Consider the following 27,294-nt stretch of genomic DNA (forward strand, 5'->3'; position numbering starts at 1 on the left):
ATTTAAACTAGTTGTTTTAACTGTCACATACATAATAACTTTGGAATTTTTCTTGTTGCTCTAAAAAATAGACATACGTTTGTTTTACTCTCTGGCAAGTGTTTGAACTACTGACTGAGAATGTAAAATAACTCTTGGTGGATTAGTGAATGATAAAAGTGGAGCGCCTATTATAGTGCAGAGCCTATTGTCATACATTCCAGGACAGTGATACAATGGGAAAGTGAGACTGATTATTGCAGTTTCACCCCCAACTGAATTCCACAACAATATATTATTTGTTCTCTTTATGTAGACAATCCCTTATGATGGTTTGACAGAAGGGTGTGGATGGTGTGAGGCCCATATCACAATGAACACTTTTTTTTTTTTTATCTTGTGTGGCACAGTGGTCTGTAATTTCAATGTGATACACCCACAAAGAAGAAACACTAAAGGGTGAGGCTGCAGCTTCAGCTTTTTACAGCTTCCCTTTGGCAAGCAAACAGTCATGTACAGTGCTGTGCGGAGTGTGTTCCAACTTTCTCCTCCAGCAAGACACGAGACTGCAAGTTAGCTTTCTTTGCCTTCCTCCCCTTACCCATGTACTTTGCCATTCATTACTCAGGAATTTTTTCCAAAGTCACGTCTTGTAATAGCTGTGATTGTGCTGTTATGCTGCTGGGAAACTGGGTGAGTTAGTTTGAGACGAGCTTAAGTGGAGTTGGAAGGCTGTATCATCCATGATGAGCCGACTTCCATGATAAGCTGTGGCAGGTTTAGGGACAGGCTCTATGACTCTGTCTGTTCTGGTGCAACATCACAGGAGGGAAACAGGCTACAAGATAATGAACCTGGGGAGGACTTCAGTCAGAAAATTTTGTTTCAAGCTTTTAAAGCATGCATCTGCCCTGCGGAAGTGTCCTTGAGCTAGGGCTGGGCACTTGATTGAATTTTGTTTTCAACCATAATTGTGGCTTCAAACAATTGATTAAGAAAACAACATAATCAAGATGAATAGATTATTGTTCACCATTCTGTTTTTTGGGTTGATTTTTTTTTTTTTTTTTTTTTTTTTTTTTTTACAGTGGTGCATTTCAACACTCCCAAAAACATCAAACTCACTTTTAGCCAGGATGTGACATGTTTAGTTCACCTTGAGCAAGTTTTTCAGTTGAACTGTATTTACAGTTCAAGAAAATCCACTGATAAATGATGATATGATTTTTTTTTTAAAAAGTGAAAGTTTACACATGATGTTTCTAAAGTCAATGAGTAATCATATAAAAGATAATAAATACTATATAATATAAGCCAATGCTGCTGGCTTCAACACCATCAAAGGCGTAATCTCCCTGCTTTTTAAATATCAAGCTAAGATCAACATCTTTAAGTCTTATGTTTCACACTGAGTACAGGGTAAATATAGCCTGAGGTAATTTTGGAGGAATGCATCAAAATGGTCTCTCCCCAGTGTCTAATTTGGTCTAATTCCTTGCCGGGAGGGCAGGGGCACTCCAAGTCTCTCAGGTCTGAGTAATATCATTAATCAAGTATTTATAAGCTAAGTGTACTAAGTGTACAAGACATGCGTGCAGGAAGGAATGTCTGACATTCACAGATGCTGACAGGGGATTTCATACAGCACTAACAGTGAGTTGTACCTGGGTCTGAAATGAGATATCAAACTATGGGCATGGTTGCTGAAGTTAGATGTACTTGTAGAGGCAAAGCTGTTGACAGATTCAAGCATGCTGCACATCCAAAATGCAGCGTGGCACCAACAGGCAGGCTCAAAAACTGTCCACACAGGGTTCAAAGTGATTTCTAAAGGAGATGTTCAGACTGAATTTGAGTCTGTAAGCTGGACGGTTATGCGGCACCACTCTGCAATTTGTTTATTATCTAGTCCAACTTCTACAAATACACCAAGACATGGAAAAAGAAGCTAATGTCTGAAAGAAAATCTAATTTGGGGTACAGCAACGAATGTATTAGTGGAGTCAGTGTGGTGAGCAGCAAAACTTGGAGCATATAATCACACTCTGAACTAAGACTGACCTCCAATTTGAAAAGTAGCTGATTGCTAGTAAGAAGCCATGGCAGAGAGGGGGCCAGAAATGGGCAGCCAGATGAATGCATTCCAGGCCACAATACAAAAGTTAAATCGCAGGCTGGCTAATGGAGCTTAGGGTTCTGCACCATCACACATCATTTTGGATCAGAGCCTGTGCAGCCTGGGCAACCGGTCCTTTCCCCCGTCAGCCCCCAGTGTGGGCTCTGCACCAAGACACCCTCAGGAAAAGGGGTACCCTAATGCAGAAGTTCCTTTGAGTCAAGCTGGTGTAGTGAGTTAATGGGCTTGTGAAATCCCTCAAAAGGTTGGGCTTTTTTAAGGTGCTATGGTGCACTAATTTTTACAGGCTTTACATTGGAATCATGTCACACACATAGTTTTGCAAGTATAAAAACTTCATGTCATAGAAGAAGGTGCAGCTGGAAGTGTCCTGCCAGCAGTTTTACAGAGTTATATTTTGCGGTGGAGGTCTCCTTTTTCTTGCCTTTTGGGACAAAGTGAATGTTTTTAGTTGGAGTACCACAGCTGGTTGGAGCTGACTGTATGCAGATGAACTAATAGGTGATTAAACACTAAAGCCTGATTTATGGTAGGGTGGTTTACAATTCTGATGATGGTCGCTCATCATAAACTTAAGAGCGGTGCAATGTTTTCAATTTATTCTTTGGCAAAAGACTTCAGTCGCCTTAATGGTAACCAGACGCTATCCTCCAGCCAGTTTGTTTGGTTACATTATATCGTCCCAGCTGATAAATATCTGGACAGCTACTTGTAACTATAACTGTAACTGTACTGCTACAGGGTGAAAATATTATGGTCATAGACTGTAAAAATAACGGATGTAGCTACTGTAATGTCACCCACTGGTTTGTGGATGTCGCCATCTTGTTTTATTGGAGCCAGAAGTGACCATATTTTGGGCTGTGGACGTGTGAAGGGTGGATCTAACTGGATGTTGAGGACACTATCGGCAGACAAGCTGTCACTCAAGCTGCCCTGCATAATATGCATAACTTTGGGCCTTAATAAAATGTAAATGGGTGAACTATTAAAAAAATCATCCCCATACAGTTTGCATGAATGTTGAAATTAGCTTAAGACCAAAACCATTTACATGTTTTGTCTCTGCTGTAAAGTTGGGCATTTTAACATGGGGGTCTGTAGGGACTAACTCCTTTTGAAGCCAGCCCCAAGTGGCCATTAGAGGAACTGCAGTTTTTGGCACTGTCAGGTTGGCTTCATTTTTCAGCCTTGGAGACTGCTGCTTGGTTATGTTCCAACAAATGCAGGGCATGGGTGAGGCAATGCACTTCCAGTATATTTGAATGTCTCTAATTTCTTTAAAATTACAGTTACGGACCAAACCGTATGGTAAAACATCCCCATGGAGATGTTAATGTGATGCAATATAGAGAGAGTGTCTGTGTCATAACAAAAATCTCCAGATGTGCAACAAGAAAGATAAGTGTCAAGAAACACTTTACTGTCGCTTGATGTATTTCTGACAGCAATCACAGGTGTTGAGTATCCTGTCATACATCTGGCTTTATCCCTGCAGACTACTGGGGGCAATTAAACTTTCAAATATGTATGGCATGCAAACAATACATCATCACACTATTCCGCTGATCAGTAGTGGAAAAAACACAGCTAAACAATGCTAACATTGATGTCAACAAATGCAGGTTTCAAAATATTAAAAATTAAATTCACAAATACATACCCTGCAAATGTTTGTAATAGAAATAACTGCATTTTACTTGCTTGTTGGGCCTCAAGGATGCACAAAACACTGAATAAGTAAAAAAAAAAAAAACTTTACATAGAACCTTAAATGAACTTTTTTGATGCCCTCAGTTATCTCAGTTGTACGTTTTTGTTCTGTCTGAAACAGACCTGTCACTCAGAAATCCCCATCCCCATGATCTCTGATCACAGCCTGGTCTCTACCCTCCTCTCTACCCCACGTTGTATAAATGAGACTTGCCACAGGACATTACGTCACTGCTGAAAAGGGCAGCACAACGCAGCAGATGTCTGCTTTGTGAAAACACTCTTGTTGCCTGACCTGGTCCTGACAATGAGCAAACCATCACACAATTATCTCGCCCCCAGAGGAGGCCAGTGGGAGGGGGAGTGTACCAGGAGAAGGTGCGGGGTGTAAAATAGGAGTGGGAGGTCCTGTGACAGACACATAAACACACACACACACACACACACACACACACACACACACACAAACTAGTCACATGAATATGAATGGCCATCGCATAATCACAATATGAATAGAAGACAGCAGAGGCAAGGGGCCACGCCCAAAAATGTGCAACTGAAGACTATGTAAATGTTTAAATCTTAAACATTTAGAAGAAAAAAAAAGCCGCAAAACTGACTTCTAATAGGAGAATAAGCTGTATTTTCATTCCCACAAATAAAAGCAAGAAAAACAAGGCAGAATTAGAATAAGATCATCCCTGTGGCTGCAACATGGTACTATCATTAGGACCATGAAAGCAGTATGTACCACTTCACAAAGGTGGAAGTCAAAATGATGATGAAGCACCGAGGTCACCATCAAAGAAGAGGAAGCAGCGAGTGAGGCACCGAAATCCCAGGGGCCTCCCTGATCAGTGTGTAGCTGGGTGTGTGTGGGGGGGGGTTAGGCTGGGCTAAGGCCTTGGGCCGTAAGTGCTGCTTGGCACCTCCCCTTCACATCTGCCTACAGGCTGTAATTTGGACATGCACGTGGCAGTGGTGAACACAAAGCCACACTGGCATGAGGTAAGCTGTACAAAATAGTCTAGTCAGTTCTTTTAACTACCAACCTCTGGTAACTGGGGCACAGGAGGAGATGATGGGCCTGCAGTGTGTGACCTGAATCTTAAAAGGGTGGAGTAGTCTGAGGGCAGATTCAGCACACATTAAAGTTTGTAGATGGTAATGAAGCTGTAATGTATGGTCTGGAGCACAGCCCACCCAGCTACTAGGAGACGACAGGACATTCGCAAACAATAATAATCTTGCTCAGAGGATCTTAATCATGTCTTCATACTGACATCCAGCACATTTACATGCACTTTTTTTAAAAATAAAGTACAACTTTGTTCATTTTCAAGCCCTAAAATGGATCAACTCTGTTCAGTACTTTGATTCTAAATCCAGCTATGTTTCTATTATTTGTTATGTATGCATGGGGGCCCTGTGATCTCAGTGTGATCTGGCTCCTCCAGAAGCAACAGGAAATCCGCCCTGGCTCTGACGGGGCAGCCAAGGAAGCAACGCTTTCCTGATGCTTTATGACCAGGTGGAAGAGTGGGTTGCTGTCTCACACACACACACACACACACACACACACACACACACACACACACACACACACACACACACACCAAACACACACACAAACACACAATGGACTGCATTTCACCTGTTTCAAAAGCCAATCGTCTTGTAGCAAATTCCGCCCGCCAAGGCAGCTACAAACTATCAGCAGACGGAGTGTTTACTTGCTGTGGCACTCTGACGCCCCCCCATCCATGTCTAGTCAATCTAATTTACATCCCTGTGGTTGCTGAAATGAATGTCTCCATCCTCATAGTTTGTCATGTCAGACAGTCGGTCACTGATGCTGCTGCTCACTGTATGTGCACATTTCTCTCTCTCTCACACACACACACACACACACACACACACACACACACACACACACACACACAAATTCAGCACAGTGGCATGCATTTACAGATCACTGAGGAACCTGCTGGTGTGGTTCAGACAGATGTAGTCCATGTGTGCATTGGTTATGACAGTGTGAAGCTGTAAAACAGGTGGTACAGAAGAGAACAGCACAAACTACAAGATCCCAAAGCAGGATCACAAGAACAGTCTTATATTCAGATGAGCACTCTCAACAAGCAACTTACAAGGTGCAATAACGAATACCTTCAATCCTCTAAATTAAAAGAGAGTGAAGTGCTGCTGCCACAGATCTCTAATTTATTCAAAACTCACTTGAGGTTGCCTGAGACCTCTGCTAAGTTACTCATTGATACACCCCCACCCATACATCATACATCGAGGGGGGTCCAGGGCTTTAATTTACTTTGCTGCACAGCAATTTAGTGTTCCACAGCGGGGGAAAACACAGATTCAAGTTGTTTGTCTGATCCTTGGAAAAGCAGGAAACTAGCATGCTGAGTAAGTTAGCAAAACATCCTCAAAGTAATACTCAAACAAAGACTCTTCTGAGCCTCTTTTTAGCGGGATTTTGGGAATCAGCATGCAGCATAAAAAACCCTGAATATTTAAATGTATTCTAATTATCGGCTGTTATAAGGGCTAAACGAGCTGACCGCATTGTTTGAGTCATGAGATTTCATAAAATGATAAATGAAGGCCTTGTGCCTTTGGCTAGAAAATCCAGAAAAAAACACACTTGAGGAAAAAATTTAAAAAAAAGACCATGGCCACATGTGCACAGCCACAGACGGGATGATGGAAACAGAGGAGCTAGCTGTCTTTTTATAGCCCACAAAGCACCAGCTCTGTCAGGTTTGAGGACTTCCTCTCTTCTTCCTGCCATCTCTCAGGCTTCCAGTGTGGCAGTGTTTCCGGTCACTTTAGGCAGCTCTCAGAGGCCTTAAAACATTAAAACAGCTTGACACTGAAGCATACAGTAGACCTGCTAACACACAGACCAAGTGAACTTCTTTGAAAAACACTAGTATGATCATTTTTATTTAGTTTAACACACCGTTAGTTGCACAGGAATGCAGAAAAACATATTATATATATATGTATGGATGACCTTTGATTTGTCTGCAAAGCTGATGATGTCTTCATATCTACTATACTACATGTGTTTGAAAAAAAATCTATGTGAAATCTGTGAGCCCTACAGGCACTGCAATGCCCCTGCACACGCCTGCACACACACAAAGGCTGCATAGAAATAAACTGTTATGCCTAATTTAGTACAAGATCACTTGGCATGTCTTCAAAGACGCTAAAGGCCTCAGGGTGACCATGTGACCCACTGAGCCCATTCAGACAACAGACACAGTCCTTGTGGCTCTGACCAAGAGTGTAAAGTTGGTCCCACATCGGCACCACAGTGGTGGGTGACAACTAGTCCTGCTCCATGCCAGGAAATGATGAGGCCACAGACTGAGAGGTTTTGGTAGAGGGGAATAAAGTTGTTAAAGGGCTCTTCTTCCAGACCCAAAATAAAGAGTTTACAATGAAATGTTTTTGGTTCCCACACATATTCGTGGACAAAATTTCAAAACTTTTCCACGACTTTTCCACGACTCATAATAAAAAATGTTTTCTTGCCTCACTTGCCTGGCGTTTTTTCGACATATCAAACTCTATTTAAACTAGAGTTTAGCTGGCATACATGGGGGGCAAGATGGAGAGGAAGAAATTGAGAAATGCACAGGATGGTCAATGAAACGTCACATTTCGACACAATCGAGCTACGATATGTTGGCAGCTACATAAGCAAGTTCTCCTCTATTTTGATACTTTTGTATGCACTCCGGCACCTTATTTACAAAATACATTGGTTCATATTAATTGGGATGTTAAAAATATTAGCAGTTGTTAGTATTGACTACAGAATACTTTAGAAGACTATCATTATAAATGTATTGACTAGAGATGAAGAAAGTTAAATGTAGCCTATTTATTTATGTTAACAGTATATCAAGTATCAACTATTTTACTCAAGCACAATATGAATGGAATGAGAGATTATTAGATATGTTGTTTTTTGTATCATCAGGCCTATTCGTATTTTTGAATATATATATAACACACACACACACACACACACACACACACATATACATACATATATATATATACATACATATATACAGGCCCAACGACGCCACTGGTGAACAGTTATTCACACAAGATTACTGTAACAATCTCATTACACACAACAAAATTCCTTAACTTTTCCAAAACTTTCAATGATTTTTACTAATTGGTTGTAAAATTTCATGACTTGTCCAGGTTTCCCATGACAGTGACAACCCTAAATATTAAAGGTTAGCAAGAAATGGCCGAGCTTCATTCAAGGTGAGTGAATGAAACTGATTTTCTGCACAGGGCATTGCCAATAATTACCTGAAACGCTGCATAAAACCTTGATGAAAGCTTAAACTGTTTAATGTGAACATAAACACTGACATCACAAAGGGATTCCTGCAGAATTTTCTAGCACAGATAGCCAAAAAAACAAAAAAATAATTACACTGTCATCATGATTAAACATCAACCTTACGCATGCTAGAGCATGCTTGAGTCAAAATTTATCTTCATAAAACCCTCAAAATCTATTTCAAATGGAGGCAAACAGCTCATCTTTATGTGTGCCTCATGTGACTTTCAGTTGGATACATGCATTTGACTCAGTTTTGAAAAAACACTATAAATATTAATACTTTTGTCCCGACTCATCAACTAAATTGTCCAAGCCCAAAATGTTATCTTGGCACTGGACATTAGCTGACACAAGCTTAACCCAGCAGCAATGTCTGGCAGATTAGATTTCCATTAGCATTTACAGTTTCTCTATGTAATGCCAGTCTGACCCACGGGGCCTGTTGTCAGGCCCTTTGGGAGATCTTAGCCAAATTTCCACAGCCAACTAAATCCTCAATCCGCACAAATCACTTCCAAATCAGTGTTACGGCTTGTTTGATTTCATGTGACCTATCGCATGTTGCCCAAACCATGTCTTTGCATCAGACGCAGTTGTGATGCCAGTCAAATTTAAGATGAAGTTTAAAAGCAGAACAATTTTAAGATTTTTCATGGGGTTACAGCAATGAAAGATTTTTCTTTTTGAAAAAAAAAAAAAAGAAAAAAAACCCCAACAAAAAAAAAAATGAAGAAAGCACACAAAAAATTACAGCATGATTGTATACTATAAAAACAAAACATATTTTAGCCACCTTTTAAAAAAAGAGAAAAAAAGAAAAAAACAATAATATCACTTTGAGTGTACACTGTGTACACCCAAATGGAGTCTGTTTTTTTATATAACAGCTTCAAATCCCTGTCAGTAAGGGCTGTATTATGGCAAGGTAAAACAGTGAAAATATTCTAAATAAGGCATATACTTAAACTTATATTGACTTGTCTTTAGGTGGGCCTGTTTTAGATGGACTAAAACGAATCAATTACGGCAGAGTTTGCTCAGTGCTGTTTGATTATATATAGGTAATGAAGAGATCTTTTATCCGGAAGTCATTGTAAATAAACACTGAGATTCATTCTATAGATCTTTATTTTTTTGCCTTTTTGTGCAGATAGCTACCTCGCACCTGCATCATGGCTGAGCTGATATTAGTGTTATCTATTTGCCTCCATTTCGGTATGCCTCTTACAGGTTGTTATGCAACCTGTGTACACACGTAAAAAAAGCTCAATACCTATTGTTCTGACTATGAATAGAGAGAGTTTACAATGGTTTTCAGACAGTCACTGATAAAAGAAAATCTATAAAATAAAATCTTATGCTCACAGAAGCAATAAATGGCAGTGTAGCCAATGTTTAATCAGTATTGTGTTACTTTATCAGCAGGTACTGTAGCTGCGTTACCTTTGAAAACAACACAGGAATTCATAACTTTTCACTATTAATGATTCACACCAGGCTTAGTTTCAGAGAGAGACCAGCACTGTGTATGTAGTTGTGTATACACGTGTTGTGTGTGTATCTAATAGACCTGCTGTCTGTATGCATAAATGTAGCAACTGGTGATAAATGGTCGCATTATCCAATTTAATACATTTACATGTTATTCTTGGGCTGAAGAAGTGGGTGGAAAAAGAAACACACACACACACTTTCCCAACATCTCTCTAGGTTCACTGAGCTAACCAATACGCCAACACACATGCTGGAGAGGACTCACTCTGCCTACCTGTGTCAAAATGCCATTTCAACAAGTGCCCACTTAAATCTACCTACGTACAGGTTCTGTGCTGCAACTCATGTAGGCCTCCTTGAAAACAGTCTCTTATATAATACCAAAACAGTGAAACGAGGCATGAGCTTGTTGCCAAATAACTACAGCTGTAATGGATAAAATCACATCAAAGAATACACTGAAAAATATATGTGCTAGAATACAGAGATGTGCCTGTCTGTGGTTCATATCTTTTATGACAGTAAGAAACAAGGACAACAAATGGGACTTTCTTACAGCTTCTATTCTCATGTCTTCTTGTGCAATCAATTTCTGTACAATTAGAGATTTACAACAAACTGACATTTAAGTCTGACGCACAACACTGCATTCACACAGCTAATTTCAACCAAGCAACCTCCTCTGTGGCTGAAAAATTAAGCCATTTCAGAAGTGCCAAAAACTGCAGTTCCTTTAACGACCACTCAAGGCCAACTCCAGAAGTCAGTCATTTCCTCTGGACCCAATGTAAAAATGTCCAGCTACAGCAGAAATTAACATGTTTAAAGACTGGTACAAAAATCAGGCTTTGTCTTCATGGATAATTTCCCCATTCATGACAACTGAATGGAGGGTGAATTTTTATGTAACTCACGCGTTTACATTTTCTTAAGACTTAAGGCGATGCAGTTAATGGCAGATAGCTTTGAGTGACAGGCATTTGCAGACAGTGTCCTCTGCTTCTCAGTCAGATCCACCCCTCATTCCTCAAAAGCACCAGCCTCTTGTCCACAACAGTCACTTTTGGCTCCTAAAAACCAAGATGGCAATGGCTGAATGCAGAACTTGAGGCTTCAGAGCAGGAGTCCACAAACAAATGGGTGATGTCATGGTAGCCATGTCCATTATTTTTATAGTCTATGATTTCAATTTAGGGACCTCATTTATTCACAACAATTGTGAGTGAAAGCAGTATTATTGCAGTGTAAATGGCATTTCAATGCAGAATTTTTCAAAAAGTCCATACATTTCAAAGGAAATTTCCACGATTTACGTTTTTGATGGGAAATATTGAGCAAGCTTTAAATAAAAGGCTATCAAAAACTCTCTCAAGACCTTGCAAAAACTAATTACAGTGTTGTCCTTTTTATGTTTCTTTTATTTCTGTATGTAAAAATAAGGATATATTCTAACTGCGCCTGTTGGTCTTGCCAGAACTGGCATCTTGTCCCCCCCAGAGGATCACAATAAGTCTGTGGCTTTCTTATGTAATTTAATCCAACAGTTGTAGATGTATGTGATAACTCTTCAGGTGAAACAGTTTTATGTGTCATTATGATGGTCACATAAGTCTATCTATCCATCAGTGTTCCAACTGACAACACTGGAAAGGTAAACACAGGTACAATGCCATGATGCAGTAAATGGCTCTAAAGTCCATCCTACCCACAGAGAGAGCGGTAAGTTATCCTGGCTCTTTTATCTCAACCCAACATCCTGCATGTAAAACACCATCCAGTCCTGTTGATCATATCTGAAATGAGTCGTAGTACAAATGGGTTGCTGGGAGTTTTGTGTTGCACAATATAGCATTGTGCAGGCAGGAACTTAGTACAAGTAGCTTACTCCCACATGTGATCGCTGGTCTTCTTCAGTGTGTTTGACATGGAGGGCACAGGCCTTTCCCAGCAATGAGTGGTTGCAGTCCATTCCTTCGTGTTCTTAGCTGAAGTTGTGTCTTTACTGCAGTTTCCTGATTTGGTGTTTTACTATGGTTGGGCTGATCATGGATTTTAACATCATGCTCAGAGATATGACAAAGTTATTTACAGTGGAGTAATACTGTAGCTGTGCAAGAGCAATCTGAGTAACAGCTTGCAGGGTTTCCCACAAATTCATTTTTTTATGGTGGCCCGCATTGATTTAAACATCTGCTGCCGCATAAAAGTTTTCTATTTTTGAAGGTGGAGTGTTCATTAGGTGCGCTGCTGAAATATATAAACTGTTCAGTTATTCAGTGCACCACACTCTCGCAGCACAGAGCGTACTCTGGGCACAGACAGAGCAGCAGAATGTCAGGCACAGTGAAAGTAGAACTTAACCATTCATTGCATTGGGTGTATGCTTTCAATCACTAACAGCTGTTCCTCTAATCCAACGATCTGATCAGCTCTGATCAGATCCACTAATCAATTATCCAACACGTGACTCAAACTCATCAAACTGATGCTGAGGGTGGGTGCAGTGCTGCAGTTACAGACCCCACAAAAACTCCTAATTTAGACAGGGGACACAGACTTATCCACAAGGACACACAGGCAAGGAGAAAAAACTGCATCGATGTGTCGTCACAGTTCGATTCTAAATATGTGGGAAACACTGGCATGCTACGATAAGGCATGCATCAAAACACACACACTTTAAGAAAAATATTCAATTTATAAACAACTCATTGGGGGATAATAATCTGAAATGTCTAACTTCTACAACAAAGCAGATTTCACAGTCAAGCTGTCATAACCATGTGCATAACAGCTGAAACCCTGACATACGCCTTGCACGGGCCCTCTTTGCTCCATTAGCCAGTCGTGATGCCCCCCCCCCCCCCTGTAGCTAATGCTCCAGTAGCAATAGGTATTGAGTGCCGAGACCATCGGGGGTCTCAATACCTCATTAAACATCGGGGAAATGCGATCCTACCCTAGAGACAAGGGACTGGCTGCCCATCCACACACACACTTACACACACTTCTCTCAATCTGTGTCTGGCTTAGGCAGTGGGGGACATACAAAAGATGACTCCAGGCCATCTGTAATGCTGCTGTGCATGGAGAAAGGCCGCTGATTAGTTCGTCTCTAATGCTTCGACTTTGTGTAGAGAGGGGAGGAGAAACACCTGCCAGTTAATTATGAGGCGCCTCATCTGGGCAGAGAAGCATTTTGCTAAATTGGCCGGCAGAGGAAATGATGGACACAAGTGGTCCACTGTAAACCCAGCTGGAGAGTTCATTCACATTTTCAGAGATGTGCACAGCCACATCTATTTTTTTTAACTTAAATTCAGGTGTCTTTGTTTTGATGACTATTATTTTTCAAATAGAGACAATAAAAAAAAAAACAATTAAATGTCTAACAAAGTTACAATATTAAAAACACATTGGAATAAATGCTGCAATTTCTTTCCTTCCTTCTGTTTTTTAATTAGTAAAGCCAGACATGGCAGGTGAGAACAGACGAGATATGATAGAGATGAATACATTAGATGACATGGCAGGTTTGTGAATAAACAAACAAACAAACAAACAACCAACAACAACAACAGAGAGGAAAAAAAAGAAGATCAAGGTCTTGTGGTATGGGGTGTGTGTGAGTGTGCGTGTCTGGCCCGAAAGACAGGAAACGAGCAAACAGGCAAATGAGAAAACAAAGAATGCTGCAATTTCCTGACATAATTTGAATATATCTCTGGATTTTGTTTTAGATTATTGCTCTCAAGCTCCCTGTAGCTGCTCCATGCATTCTGAGTGATGCATGTCTTTGTTGTGTTGTTTTTCTTGTGAGACCTCATTTATGGTCAACGTGACATATGTAGACAGACACAGATGGAGCCTTCTGTGTCCTCTGTCTCTGCGTTCATTTTGTGCATATTTCTTCTCTGAAAGTTATCGGATGTGGACAAAATGGATCAGTGACACCTAAGATTGTGGGGGCAGTGTAGGGTGGTTTAAGCAAGAAAAAACCACAGGAGACAACAAAGATGGCGGAAAGGAGCAAATCGGTAAAATATTGAACATAATTCTTCGTCCATGTTGCAATGTCTTTAATGGCTTCACGGACGTCTACAACGCTGCCTCCATTAAAAGGTGCATTACTATGACCCCTGTTCTGTCAGTGGCAGGGGGAAAAATATCAATAAATGCAACATTTTCCATTGCAATATTGTATTGATAAGAGTATTATTTTTATTACAAAAATTAATAACATTGCAAATACATATTACGTTTTTGGTAGCCTAAAAGTAATAAGTTCAATAATTTTTCAGTCCACTAGATACATTTTGCTGCAATAAACATGATTTAAGTGTGAAACTTTGTCTTTAAAATTTGATCTTATTAGCTAAAACAGCTGTTGACAAAGTTTTCATTTGGGGGACCTATCTAACAGTTGAAAAAAGGTAAGAAATTGCATTATATTGCAATAAATGCTAATTAAAATTACAAAATTTCTGTGACTTCAGTATTATAATATCATGATACCTCTGGTGATTGCCACCCCTATTCGACTTTGCCTTGTTTGTTATCAGAAACTTTTGACTCTGCCCTCCAGTGCTTCTTAATCGCTGTATTTATGCAAACATGAAGGATGCATACAAGTATGAGGGAAGTGACATTTACAGCACTTAAAACAGACATAACCATTTTTGTATGTAGAGAGAAAGAGCATAATTGAGCCTAAAGATAACTCATTTGCTTTGTTAAGTGTTATGTCAAATGATGAATATTGTAACAGTTGCTAAACTTAACTTGACAACATGGAAACATCTGCTGCCTGACTCTTCCTAATTGATCAACATGTACTGCACTGGTCTCTGGCCTGGGCAAGAGCCACTGCTTAACTGCAACAACTCTAATTAAGATGGGACTTAACAGGCAATTAGTCTACCAACAACTTTAGAGATGGAGGACCAGCTGCAGTTTTCCCTCCAGCTGATGCGCACACACAAACACATACCTCTATTTGTCTGGGGATTAGCGGAGCAGGTGTGAAATGGATGAGCACCTGCACATGCTCACTCTTCTCTACATTGCGCTCAAAGAAAGAGACACAACACTGCCACACATACACAAGGTATTCAAGACAGCCTTGGAGATTCTGGCACACACAGCATGAGCCAACGATGATGCAACAACATTCATTAAAACCAACATGTTTCACAGAACTAATCTTGCTCGGCACCTTTTCCTGTCTTTAATCAATAACCTTAAGCTTCATTAATCTTTCATCCAAACAGACTATGCAGGATGCTTAGACTATTCCCACAACACCAAGTTAGACAATGAATGAACTTTCATACACAGACTGTGCTCTGTTTTCTGAGGACAGAGAGGGCCAGTGATTGTTTTGGGGACAGCATGCAGTTGACATCAGCTGACATTTTGTCACTGTGCATGGCTTCTTACAGTGGAACTGACTATATAAGCACAATGCTCTGCCATGAAGTCACAAAAAGCAGACTTGTAGTGTTCTATCTTTGCAAAATCTTAAACCTTAGACTCTAAGTGGGTGCTGCTGACCGACACAGCGGTGTTGTTTGCACTGTGTGCGTGGGCAGGTGCTGGTTCTGAATGGGGTTTCAGGATTGAGCAGTTAGCTGTTGCTTGTTATTTGTTCTGTGAAATATCTCTGCAGTGACAGCAAGGTGAAAATTTCAACAGTCAGAAGTGATATGCTAAAAAATGTTAAAAATTTACCAATATTGACATTGTAATGACATAAGTTGTTTTGCACTTGAATAGCCTATGTTAAATAAAATAACTGCACTAAGCTTTCAAGAGCCTTTCATCAGACTGCGAGATTATCTTTCCAAACAATCATGAGTCAAAATACTCTTCAATGCTTTATATCCCTAAAATGAGTACAACCTGAGCTAAAAGGTTATACAAGTCAAAAAAACATGATGTTTTTTTTCCCCCCATTAGATTTGACTAAATAAAACCACAAAACACATTTATCTAAAAAACTTTTAAATAACAAAACGAACGCAATATTTCACAATAATGTGTAAGTTATTTGAACCATGTACATTATTCAGTTTTGGAGATATGCTAATTTAATAATAACTATGTGCAAAGGCATTGTGATAGGTCATTCATTCTTCCTGCACCACTGGGCATTTGACTTTGCAACACAGGTAACAGAGCGCAATGACATCATTTCAACATGAAATGTCGTGACATAGACAAGAGAAGCCTTAACTTTCTCCTGCAAAAAGAATGAATGCTCTAGCTATTACAGTTTTTATTAAAGATTGATAGACACACAAGATTATGCAAACAATGATCTCCCTCCATTACGGGAAATACCTGCGTAACTATGGCAAAACACCACGTTAGCACAGCATGAGAGGTAAAAGTTAGGTCAGATCACAATGTGACAATGGAGAGGCCAGAAGGCTTAGATTTTTGCAGCGAAAAGAATGAATGCTCTTGCTATTATGGTTTTATTTTAGGCCTATTCAAGCAGGATCAAGAACATTTGACACACATAAAAATCAATTTATTGTAAAATATGTGAAGTATTTAGCTTTATTAGTATAATGCCTTAACGCCAAGCCTTACATCAGAAAAAAACCAGTTCCTTTGGTACATGCAGATGCTTTGAATGACCTACCACTTAAACTTCACAGAGGTTTCCACATAACAAGTCAGTGGAGCTTCATCTCAACATCTTTAGGGCTATGGCAAATCCAAGATATCCACCCAAATTAACTACTTTGGCCTTAAATGATGCAACCTGCTCTGAGCTGCTGACTTTATACTGTTCAAGTGTCTGATGAGGATCAAAGACAGGACCCCCCTGATGTTACCTTAATTAAAGCCCAACACTGATCCCCTTCAGCCACTGTGGCACTAATGTCCTTTAGCCAGTTGAAGCTCAGCAATGCAAAAAAACGGGTCATGAAAAACTGGCTTTGAAACAATCGGAAATAACTTTTAATTATAAGTATTGACTGGACACTAGATTTTTATTTTTTCTTTAAAAAATATGCCCTCTACTTCTGAAACTACACATTTAGGCCAAGTGCAAATCAAATCGTGTTGCATATTAAAAAAACAACCAAACAAACAAAAAACCTTAATGTTCATATTTACTAAAACATCATCTCAACATGCTCAAATTCAAATATAGCAGTCTTAGCTTTTGGGCACAACAAGAGTCTGTCTCTGCAAAGCTGCATGACAGCAGAGCAGAGTGATAGATAAAGCAAAAAATACAATACAGTTAGGCCAGACTTCTACAGCCGCTTCTTTAACTCGTTTTTAGTTTCAGCCTTTAAAACTGCTTTACAGGAGTCTGGTATAGGCTATTGTCTAAATCCATTTACTGTTCTCCCTTTGCATTTTCTGTGGCCTTAAAACAACTTAGCCAAATAAATGTGAAGTATGAGCTTAATTAGCCGAGGGAAAAGTGGATGAATAAAAAAGATTTGCCTTGTGTTAAGGACGACACGCCATGCGTTTAAATCAGCTGCAGAGATGCTTACTCGCTGCTCTGCTTTGAATTCCAGTCAGGTCAAATGTATTCAAATTAAAACAAATTTAAATTAAAACATTCAAATGTGTTTCCAAACCACAACTGTCCAGCTGCTTCTGGGTGTTTGTTTTTTATTTTCTTTTTTTTTTCTCTAAGGTTGGCAGAACTGTCAATATGGAAAAAGTTAAGCACTAGCACTGCCTGATCTGAGATTCTGTCTGCTGGGGAGAGCAACACTAAAATGGACAACTAGCCTGTCTTTGTTGTGTGTGTGTGTGTGTGTGTGTGTGTGTGTGTGTGTGTGTGTGTGTGTGTGTGTGTATTTAACTGGTGTAGAAATAAAACAGATATCAAATTTGTCATTTTGAGGGGGCATCCGCTGATTTACGGCTGTTTCACAATCAGCGTGGGGTCTCTCCTCTCTCCTCTTGTGCCGTGCAGTAGGTGTGTGACAGGAAGGAGGACAGGAGACGACACTCGCAGCAGGAGTTTTTATGGTTAAGGTGAAGCTCTTGCTTTCTGGATTGGAAGTGCAGATAAGTGGTGCACTATAGTATACCTCCATTGCTCTCATGCCATTCAAAGGCTTTGCTGAGGATTTGTTGAATCTGTTTTAGCGAGGTTTTAATGCTTCAATTAATGCACAATGACATCACCAATATCAAAATGACCATATGACGTCATCTAGTTGTTAGTTGGTACCAAAGGGCATCACGTAAATGTCCGGAAAGTTGTCATTTCACCATTTTGGCCAATATGTCAAACTGGCCCCCAAGCCTGACACTGTTCCTGGGGGCTTGTCACTGAAAGCACAGTGATGAAATATGCCATCTCTCTACTCATCTTTTAACTAGACAGCTTGAATCCTGCAACAGAAAAAAAGAAAAAGTGAAAGAGTGACTAAAGCTAAAATACAGTAGAGCATTAAGTGCAGTAAAGGCAGAGCCATTTCCTTTGCTATGAATTACATGGAGTTGAGAGAAGCCTAACTTGCTGATGCATTTGACAGGACTGAGGGTTTAACATTACTTGAGGACGATCAATGCAAAGCCACAAAGCTTGGTCCAGATGGTCTGACCGGAGGATTAAGATCAATTCATGTGGCATGCTGAAACAGTCTGCCTTTGACTAGCATTTCAGGTCTTTTACAAGAGTCTGTCCTATTAAAGGGGGCTTAATCTTCTTTACTTAAAGACTAATGGCAAGATGACAACATGTTTGATGTACATTTCAGTCAATAGCAAGATTTTCTTGTAGCCATTGTTAAGTCATCCATCACTAGAGATGCAGTAGTTGAGGACAGAGATGGACAGGCTACTTTCTATTGGACAGTGTCTCTAGCTTGGACAGTTTTCTAATTATGTATTCCCTTGCAGCTGGTTCAGTTTTAGGAGCTAATGGATGGAAGACATGTTTCATGATATCATCTTATCCACTTTGGTAGCATGACTACTTCATCCTGGCTCTGGTGATTCACAGATGGCTCAGACATCGTCATGTCTTTTCAACGTTTTGACCGACTCAGTCGAAATGACACACAGACACCAGAGAAGTGATTGAGCCTCACACAAATAACTCACAAAACGTATTTTCCTGAAACAGGCATCAAGCATTACATCCATCATTTCTTTTGGCATGTTTAGCTCTTACAAATCCTTTAGTTTATACCCATGCCTTTTAAAGGCAGCTGCTGGATTCGGTTCATGTCAGTATGTTTTGAAAATGATCTTACGAAGACTTTGACAAATGTTTTGAATCCAACCTTTACCCCTCTGTAACTATCTAAATTATATTGCAGTAATGCAGTTAAGAGTAAAACCATGCTTGAAAATACTTGTCCACTGCCAAAGATAAACATTGTTTAAATGCCCAAGAGCAAGCCATTCTAACATCCTAGACTCTGGACATACATGTTTAGTTATTGTCAGATATTGATTAAGCTTTCGAAACCGGAGCAAATTGGCTTGATTTCTTTCAAAAACCTGAAGAAGGTCATGAGAAATGAAAGAAATGACCCAAAAGACAGCAAAAAATGACTACCCTTAAATAAGGAAATAAACTAACCTAACTTAATAATAGAGACAAGGATGTTAGAAAGGCATGCTCTTTGGGATATTTTGGTGATTACAAATACTATTTTCTGGACATTTTTCCCTAACTTCAAAAAAAGAAAAAAAAAAATCTTAAAATCTACCACATCTTGCAAATGGATTTCTTGCCATATTGCTCAGTGTTTTCAAAAGAAAGCAAATCATATCGCTCAGGATTCAAAGGTTAAAATACTTGTGAAGGGTGACTGAACGCAGCAAAACAAAAAAGTGAGGGTTCACTTCTACCTTGTGGCCCTTTGCTACATGTCATCCCCTCTCTCTCCCCTTCTAACACCTATATTATGTCCTGTCAAATAAAAGGCAAAAAAATAATCTTAAAAAAATAAAATAAAATAAAAATAGTCACGTGAATATCGATATCAATATTGTGACGATATTGTATGGTTGTATGGTTGACTATTGGTGCCTTACAGATAACTGATAAACAATCATCAGTAATGTGGTTATATTGACCAAGTGGGTAATAACTGAACAGCTAGAAAATCATTTTACTGTGAAGCAGCCTTTAAAAACATGAAAAGACAAACTTTTCATATCACATTTCGATATCTAAAACCTAAGACGGAATCTCATGTCATATCATAATATCAATATAATATTGATATATTACATAAATGCCCTGTTACTCTTGCTCAAAATTATGGAGCACAGGAGTGTTGGTTGGGGAATTTTGGCATCTGTGATTTCAGATTAGTCAAAGGCACTCAACAAAAAAGATCTTTATAAGAAATTGGCAATGGACATTCTTTAAAACACTTCCAGTGCAATATCTCTGTAATATCTCTCCCAAGATATTAAGATGGTCTATCCAATGAACTGTGTTTACCAGAGCACAGCTGAAACATGTCCAAGCTTTACGACATAAAAGACAGAATTCTGAAAGGGGAATTTGTTGCAGGTGATTTAAGGTATCATCACTCAACAGGTAAATCGTGACACCACCTAAAACTTGGCACATTTCTTTAAAACAATTCACTGATTAACTGACCATGAGAAAACCTCCTTTTACACACCAGCAGTCCCTGGCAGTACTCAAAAGACAAAGAGGGGAGAGAAATGCACTGTAGAATTGAAAAGGGAGGAAAAAAAGGGGCAAAACAGCCTGAAACTGTGTCGCGTCACTTCTGTTTAGCTGGCTGTAAAGTAAAGCCAAGGAGCTTTCTTTTGTCTGCAGGGAGTATGTCTGTTTTGGGACAAGGGCACTCTCGCTCTTTTAGCGTGCCTCTCTGAGGGGTTTTGCTGCAGCCTAGAGACACAGCAGGCTAATTGACGAGTGCCGGGCTTTGTTTTATCTTGGCAGCCTCACAGCAACGCTGACTTAATGTTGCCAGTGGACAGATGGCATGCCACGGTGCTGAATGGCCAGCAACAGCACCAGACTGACTCTCCATGCAGGAGCTAGCCCCTCTGATCTCAGCCCCCCCTCCTCATTAATCACTGGGGCCAAACTGATAATCCTTACAGAGGTTAGCCATACACTGTATCTCCAACAGACAGATGCCAGTTCCTGCTCAACACACTCACACAAACAAAGCCTTGAAAAACTTGTGCCATCCTTTCCAGTTCTTTGTAGCTGCGACAGAAATATTTTACATGAAATGAACCACATTGAAAAGCACACACGGTCAAACAAGAAGTGCTTGAGCCATAAGCAGGACATAATATGTGCATAGATAGTTGATAGATAGATAGTTGGTTTCAGAGGAGACTCAGGAGGCGGACTTACATGTGTGGACTAAGTTCATAGAAGTTCCTGTTGCGATACTCCTCCACTTTGTCTGGCGTGTAGATGGGCAGAGACCTGTAGGGGTTCATGGAGATCACCACACTGCCAATGTATGTCTGGAGGGAGAAGAAAGAAGGAAACAATTAGTGTGAATCCACATTTTCTCACACAAGCCTGTGCCAACAACTTTTCCTCCCATTTGTCCAATTGGGTGTTAATTGTTAAGTCTAAGTTTGAGGAATTTCACCTGTGTCAGTTTTTCCCAGCTGGGTATTCCTAATGCACTGTTGAGACACGCATTGCCTGAAGTGAAACTGAAGACACGTGAAAATGGAAAGTTTATGGAATCTGTGGGCTGGGCGGTAAACACAGACTGCAAAGCGGGCAAGGTGCTGCAGGATGGTTTTAGTACGGGGCTCCTACAGCTTTAGGCAAGTGGGATTTAAGCCTTTTTCATTTTAATGCCACATGGAAAGACATTTAAGACATATTTTACAGCAGCCATATTAAAGGAGTAAAAAACATATACAAACATTAATAACTCAAGGTTAGATGGAATTTTATTTTATTTTTTTAATATTTATTGTAACAAAGCATGACTATTTGGTGATGTTAATTCAAGAGGCATTCTGTAAATCATGAATTATTTTTTAAAGTTACCTATCATTTTGAGCTTTTTCAATACAATGTCAGACAAAAAAATCATAAGAAACGCACCTCGAATGTCTAAGCATTTTTATGACATTTGAAAGATTGATTTAAGACATTTTAATGCCATTTAAGACTTTAAGGATCTGCCAGAACCCTGTATTAAATGTCTGACAGGACTTGATATTTAATAATGCTGCTTCTCATTAAAACATTAGTCAATTACATAATAAGAAATTAAAATGCAAGATATCTAACATGTCAGCCGTGGGTTTTTAATCAAACATTCGCAAACAAAAAAGCACTGGTTTCTCTGTAAAAAAACATCTTTATGTAACATTCGAACAGATCCTGTTCAACAGATAACACTTGTCAGATATTTCTGAAAGCCAATGTATCCAGCCGTCATCTTCATCATCCTCCCACGCTCAAAACAGAGCCCAGAGAGCACTTTCAGCAACATCAACCTGAAACATTTTTCTCTGCTTTCCATGGTAATGGCTGTTGCATAACCCACTTTGACAAGAGTGGAGCATGGCCTTCCCTGTGGCAACACCACAACCTCCCACGGCCTCTCGTTCAATAGCCCACCGGAGGCAAAATGAGGCCCTTTCAAGTGCAGAGGACAGGTACAAAGGGAACAACGTAAACAAAAGTATCACGTGTAAAATGAGGGGTTCTTTTGACCAACAGCACAAAGCACAGTCGAAATGATTTCTGAGCTTTAATTTCAGCTTCTGCAGATCGTTAAGGAAAACTTGCAAGTCTGTTCAGTCATCAAAATCTGCTTGGATGATACATCACTTACCCAACAGCTACATAAATTAACAATTTCTCTCTTTATCACTCAGTTTTTTAACTGCAGTGTTAAAACATCCACATCAGCATGACATTTTGGAAATCTATGTACAAGGCAGTATAGATATGACTTAATTTAAAGATTGTCAGATGCTTATTGTGAAAATTTGGGACTTGGTCTGAAAAGGTCTTTAGGATGTGAAACTGTGGCTAATTAAAAATCTACCTCAGCAATTATGTGTAGACATCTTGATATCTTTCACTGTTATGAATAGCCATTACAACAGACAGAAAGGTGATTTCTAGGTTTTTTTTATTCTTTTTTTCTACACAGGGCCCTATTTTCACGTTTTTGTGCTACCTGACTATTAGCAACAACAATTTTTCAAATTGGTCCAATACTGTGCGAGTGCGCTGCAGCCAGCGGCAGCAAAACTGGCTGCAATGTAACCACTTGGAGCACATTGCATCTTAAATTTATGTTCACCAGTAGTAATATTTTTTGCCACTGATAGGCTCAGATTATTATTCCGAGTCTGATCATGCAGATAATCCCTGCGGAGATGGACCTTTTTGTTAAAGAGTAAGATCCTTTTTGTTTAACCAGAAACAGCCCTGAACTCACTAACTTGCTCGCCAAACTCACCAGACTCCGCTAAAATAAAACAGTGATTTTAATGTGTTTAGAGCAAGCAAATTTTCACATGAAACTGGATAAATTAAGGTTTATTCTGTGATTTTTAAAACAGTGCAAAAACAAACCAAAATTGCTTTTTTTTTCTGTTGACATGAAATGAAGTGTGTTTAGAAATGTTTTAATTACTGTTTATTTAAACGATGTCTGGTGAGTTCGGCAAAAGCAATTTTGGAGCTGTTTCTGGTTAAACAAAGAGAATCTTAGTCTAACAAACAGGTGGAGCTTTGTATGGACTCTGTCCGTAATGTTGTCAGACACTTATATTGAAAATGTGAAGCCTACAAGAGGCAAAACCAAGCATTTTTAGTGAACGCACATTGACCGTGCTGCTGGCTGCAGTGGTCTCACTCAATAGGCTACTGGTCCAATTTCAAAAATTACTGTTCCCAAAAGTCCGTTAAAAAAACACTGGAAAACAGGATCCAGATTGAAAAACATAGAAGTTACCCTTAAGTAGACCACAACAAAATTAAAAACCTTTCAGAAATTAAATAAACATGCAAGAAATACTCATTGATTCTGTTTGCTCAGGAAAAGAGGAGGCAAACATAAGAAGCAGGACATCAGTTAACAGGGTGATTTTCATTCCCTTTGATTTTCCAGAGTTATTAGATACATGATGCGCTGTCCCTCTGGAAAACAAAGCCATGTTTCTTCTGCAGTGAGCTGTCATATGATAGTTTGGGGTGGGGGGTGGGGGCCATTTGTAAGGAATGATGCCACATGAGGGAAAAATATATTCACATGCAAGGGTTGTTCACCACAGATTTATTGGATAAGTATAGGCTTCAGTGCTTTTCCTGGTCATCTCTCTTGAGGTGCAGCTTATGCCACCAAAAAGCTTGCATTACAGACTTACAGACATGTGATTTACCTTTCTATGAAAATGCCACTTTCACTTCATAGGAGGTTGGTGCCAAACTAAAGGGGTTATATTGGAAATATTAAATGTTTGCACCTTTTGGAGGAGAAGGGGGAACGGTGTACATTTAACTCATTCCACAACATTTAGGTCAGCACCACACAGGAAATAAAAAGCTCTGAGCTTATAGTTTTGGACAGAAAATTGAGGGCATCTGAAATGCGAAAAACCCATTCCCATTCCTCAGCAGGATGTGGGCTGAATCTCGGCAAAATATCTAGCGCAGCTAAGGCAATCATCGCTATATGAGGTGACATCATCCCTTGGGCCCTGAGCCTATGAGAGCCAACAGCAACCAGAGCGGAGCTGTAATCATCTTGGCTGACGTCTAGAGCAGCCAACCTGCGGAGAAGACACAAAGCCCAGAACCAATTGTCTGATGCAGGGATGATAGTTCAACAACCCTCTTCTTCCATAGCCAGCCAGCCTGCCAGTCCCTTCTTGTCCCTGAGCTCTGGCTTTCACGCCTCATTTAAAGGCATCATCTGCATTCCTTGGTGATGTGATTTATTGATTGGTTGGTTACAGTGGTCTGAATCTGTGCCACCTCTGTGGCCAAGACTACACTGAGTGAGGGAACAAAAGAACAATGGAGTTATGAAAAGTATCTGTGTTTCCTTCAGCAAGCCGTCTGCATCGGTCTTTGGAAGCAGGGAGCAGAGGAGTCTGATACAACCCAATGTTGTTACATTATCACTCAAACAAGGTTTAGCTAAATAGATTTAATCATATGCGGGACACTTACGTAGATCTCATTGTGGTCAAAGCGGTTCCTCAGGTTCTCGATGAATGAGTCTTCAGACAGGGGTTCTAGGAGGACCATGTCACCAACCCCAATCATGTTATCTAGAAGTGACGTCTTCACCTCCATTTTGGCTGCAGGTGTCCCCCCCTGCACAGGAACACAGAGCAAGGAAGACATAAATCACACATTCTGTAAATGAAATGTGTCCTAATGCTGGTATCAGTAAAGAGCTATGTTTCTGTAAGTGGCCCCTGTTTTTTTGTATAGTGCACACACACAAAAAACACAATTATAGCCACAAGCTCATGAATAGCGTGCAATAATGTTGATAGACAGTTAGCAGTGTAGGGCTGGGCGATTTGAAGAAAACACGATATTGTGATGATAGTGTAGGACTGACTTTGATGCTCTCACAAAATATTTACACAATGAGATTTTTGATAAATAGTCCTCATTATTGTGGATATAATGACTGGGTGGGTAAATGCAAATAATATAACGGCTAGAGAGATTAGTGAAAGACAGCACCAATAATATTACGACATCCAAAATCAAAGATGATATGTTGTGTCATATCAGGATATTAGTATAATATTGACATACTGCACAACCTTATGGTTGCAATAATGCGCTGTCAAACATAACAATGAGTCAGCAAAGTCAGTGAAGAAGAAACAAATAGTGATGTACACATGCATGATTTAAAATATCTTTTAGAAATCAGCTTTCCATTCCAAGTCTTTAGGAGGATCTATTGGCAGAAATCATATTAATAATTATGTTTTCATTAGTGCACTACCGCCTGAAACTAAGAATTATTGAATTACTGCCATTGACACTGGCTCCTGAGAGGGCCTTTGGCATTTTTACCAAGCGCACGGAAGTGCCAAAAGCTGCAGTTCCTTTAATGGCCACTTGAGGCTGACTCCAATAGCAAGTAAATCTCCATAGATAGCTAATTGCACAGAAGCTATATCCATTATGTCGACAGTTTATGGTTTCTATATATCCACCAAAGGCCCTCTAGGTTCATTCTGCAACTTCGCCACTAGAGGCCACTAAATATTACACACTGCTCCTTTAACTCATTTGTTAGGCATCAAAAATACACAGTTTGTTTGGGCTAGAGGCGCTGGCTCAAGAAATGTACAACTTTATTACACACCATTAGGCCATTATTTTATGTGCGCTGTCCATTTTTCATGAGGTCTCTGGCAACATTTTTTAAAAGGCATTCTCTGATTAGAAAATAAACAGTCCTAAACTTAGCCAATGCAAATAAACTCTGGGGTGGACATGTTTGTTCAGCGGTGGTTTGACTCCAGGGGAGGAGCGGGGCCTTTTGATTGGCTATCCAGTCCTGTGGCATGTGAGAATGTCCCATAGGCGATTACATAACTGAAGAACTTTGCCCTTGACCTCTGTGTCCCTGCTCAGCTGGAATCTGCTCCTGTTTAGGGGCTTCTTATAAATCAAAGAAATTACCTCCAAAACAGTAAACCGCTTCATAGCTTTATCTGTACTGCTCTTGCTTGTTGCAGCAATGTAATATTTGTGGCCGGTAAAGGATCTAAGCTGGAGTGCACCGTGACAAAGACACTGCTGGGGATGGCAGTTTTTGGTCCAATGTTGCCTCCTATCTCCTTTGGGACAGTAATCCCAACGCTATAGGGCTGGAGATAAAAGAGGGGCCTAGAACACATTCAGGGCCTTGATACAGGGCTTTGCTGCAATAAAAACCCAATGTCTGCTGTTGTGACAGGCTGTCCACAACAGGCTAATAGATGAGACCATGTGGTCATCTATTGTTCACTGGTCTCTTGGTACAGATGTCTTTTTTTTTTTTGTACAGACACTGGCAGGTGCAGAATAAAAATATGGCAAAGCTACATAATGCACTATGATGGCTTAGATATGCTTCAATAAACAAAGCAGTGATGTGAATGGAAATTAGGAGACGATTAATATCACACAAATATCTGATAATGCAGTCACAGATGTGGCGTGTGAAGTTTGTGTCTGGGGATTAAACAACTGGATCAGAGGATAATACAGTATGTGATCTAAAACTAATGGCCGAAAGCCAGAACATGCAACTCAAAGCTCTGACTTTTCAGCACCGAACCCCCCCACTTTGTCTCCAAGACATAACCCTCTATCAGCTGTCAAAATCAACTTTTAACAGTAACCTCAGAGCAGCATGACATTCCTGGAGAAAAATGGATTCCCCGCATAGACTTCCACTTCACTTTTTCCCCTGGCTTCTGTTCCCCTGCAGGGCACAATGTTATTGGCCCATAAAGAAGTTGCCTGGCTCTTGGTGGGAGGCAAGACTCAAGTTCAGAAAAACCACTCACTCTCACACTCAGCGTGAAAACAAATCTTTGAAAGGTGGGCCACGACAGAAGGAAG

General features: G+C 39.9%; 1 protein-coding gene across 8 annotated transcripts in view; it reads right to left on the bottom strand.

Annotated features, from left to right (window-relative positions):
• The window catches only part of myo1b (myosin IB), an 84,384-nt gene that overhangs the window by 46,771 nt on the left and 10,319 nt on the right, over positions 1-27,294 (bottom strand). For 7 of the 8 annotated variants that reach the window (XM_042495223.1, XM_042495221.1, XM_042495220.1 and 4 more), the window contains exons 2-3: positions 24,883-25,029; positions 21,073-21,188 (exon numbers count right to left, since the gene is read on the bottom strand). In XM_042495223.1, the coding sequence (XP_042351157.1) occupies positions 21,073-21,188; positions 24,883-25,008 (242 nt within the window). In that variant the 5' untranslated portion in view covers positions 25,009-25,029. Of the gene's footprint in view, positions 1-21,072; positions 21,189-24,882; positions 25,030-27,294 lie in introns of those variants that run through there. The other variant, XM_042495228.1, reaches the window with a different exon arrangement.

This window comes from Plectropomus leopardus, chromosome 10, assembly GCF_008729295.1.
Source record: "Plectropomus leopardus isolate mb chromosome 10, YSFRI_Pleo_2.0, whole genome shotgun sequence".
NCBI lineage: Eukaryota > Metazoa > Chordata > Actinopteri > Perciformes > Serranidae > Plectropomus > Plectropomus leopardus.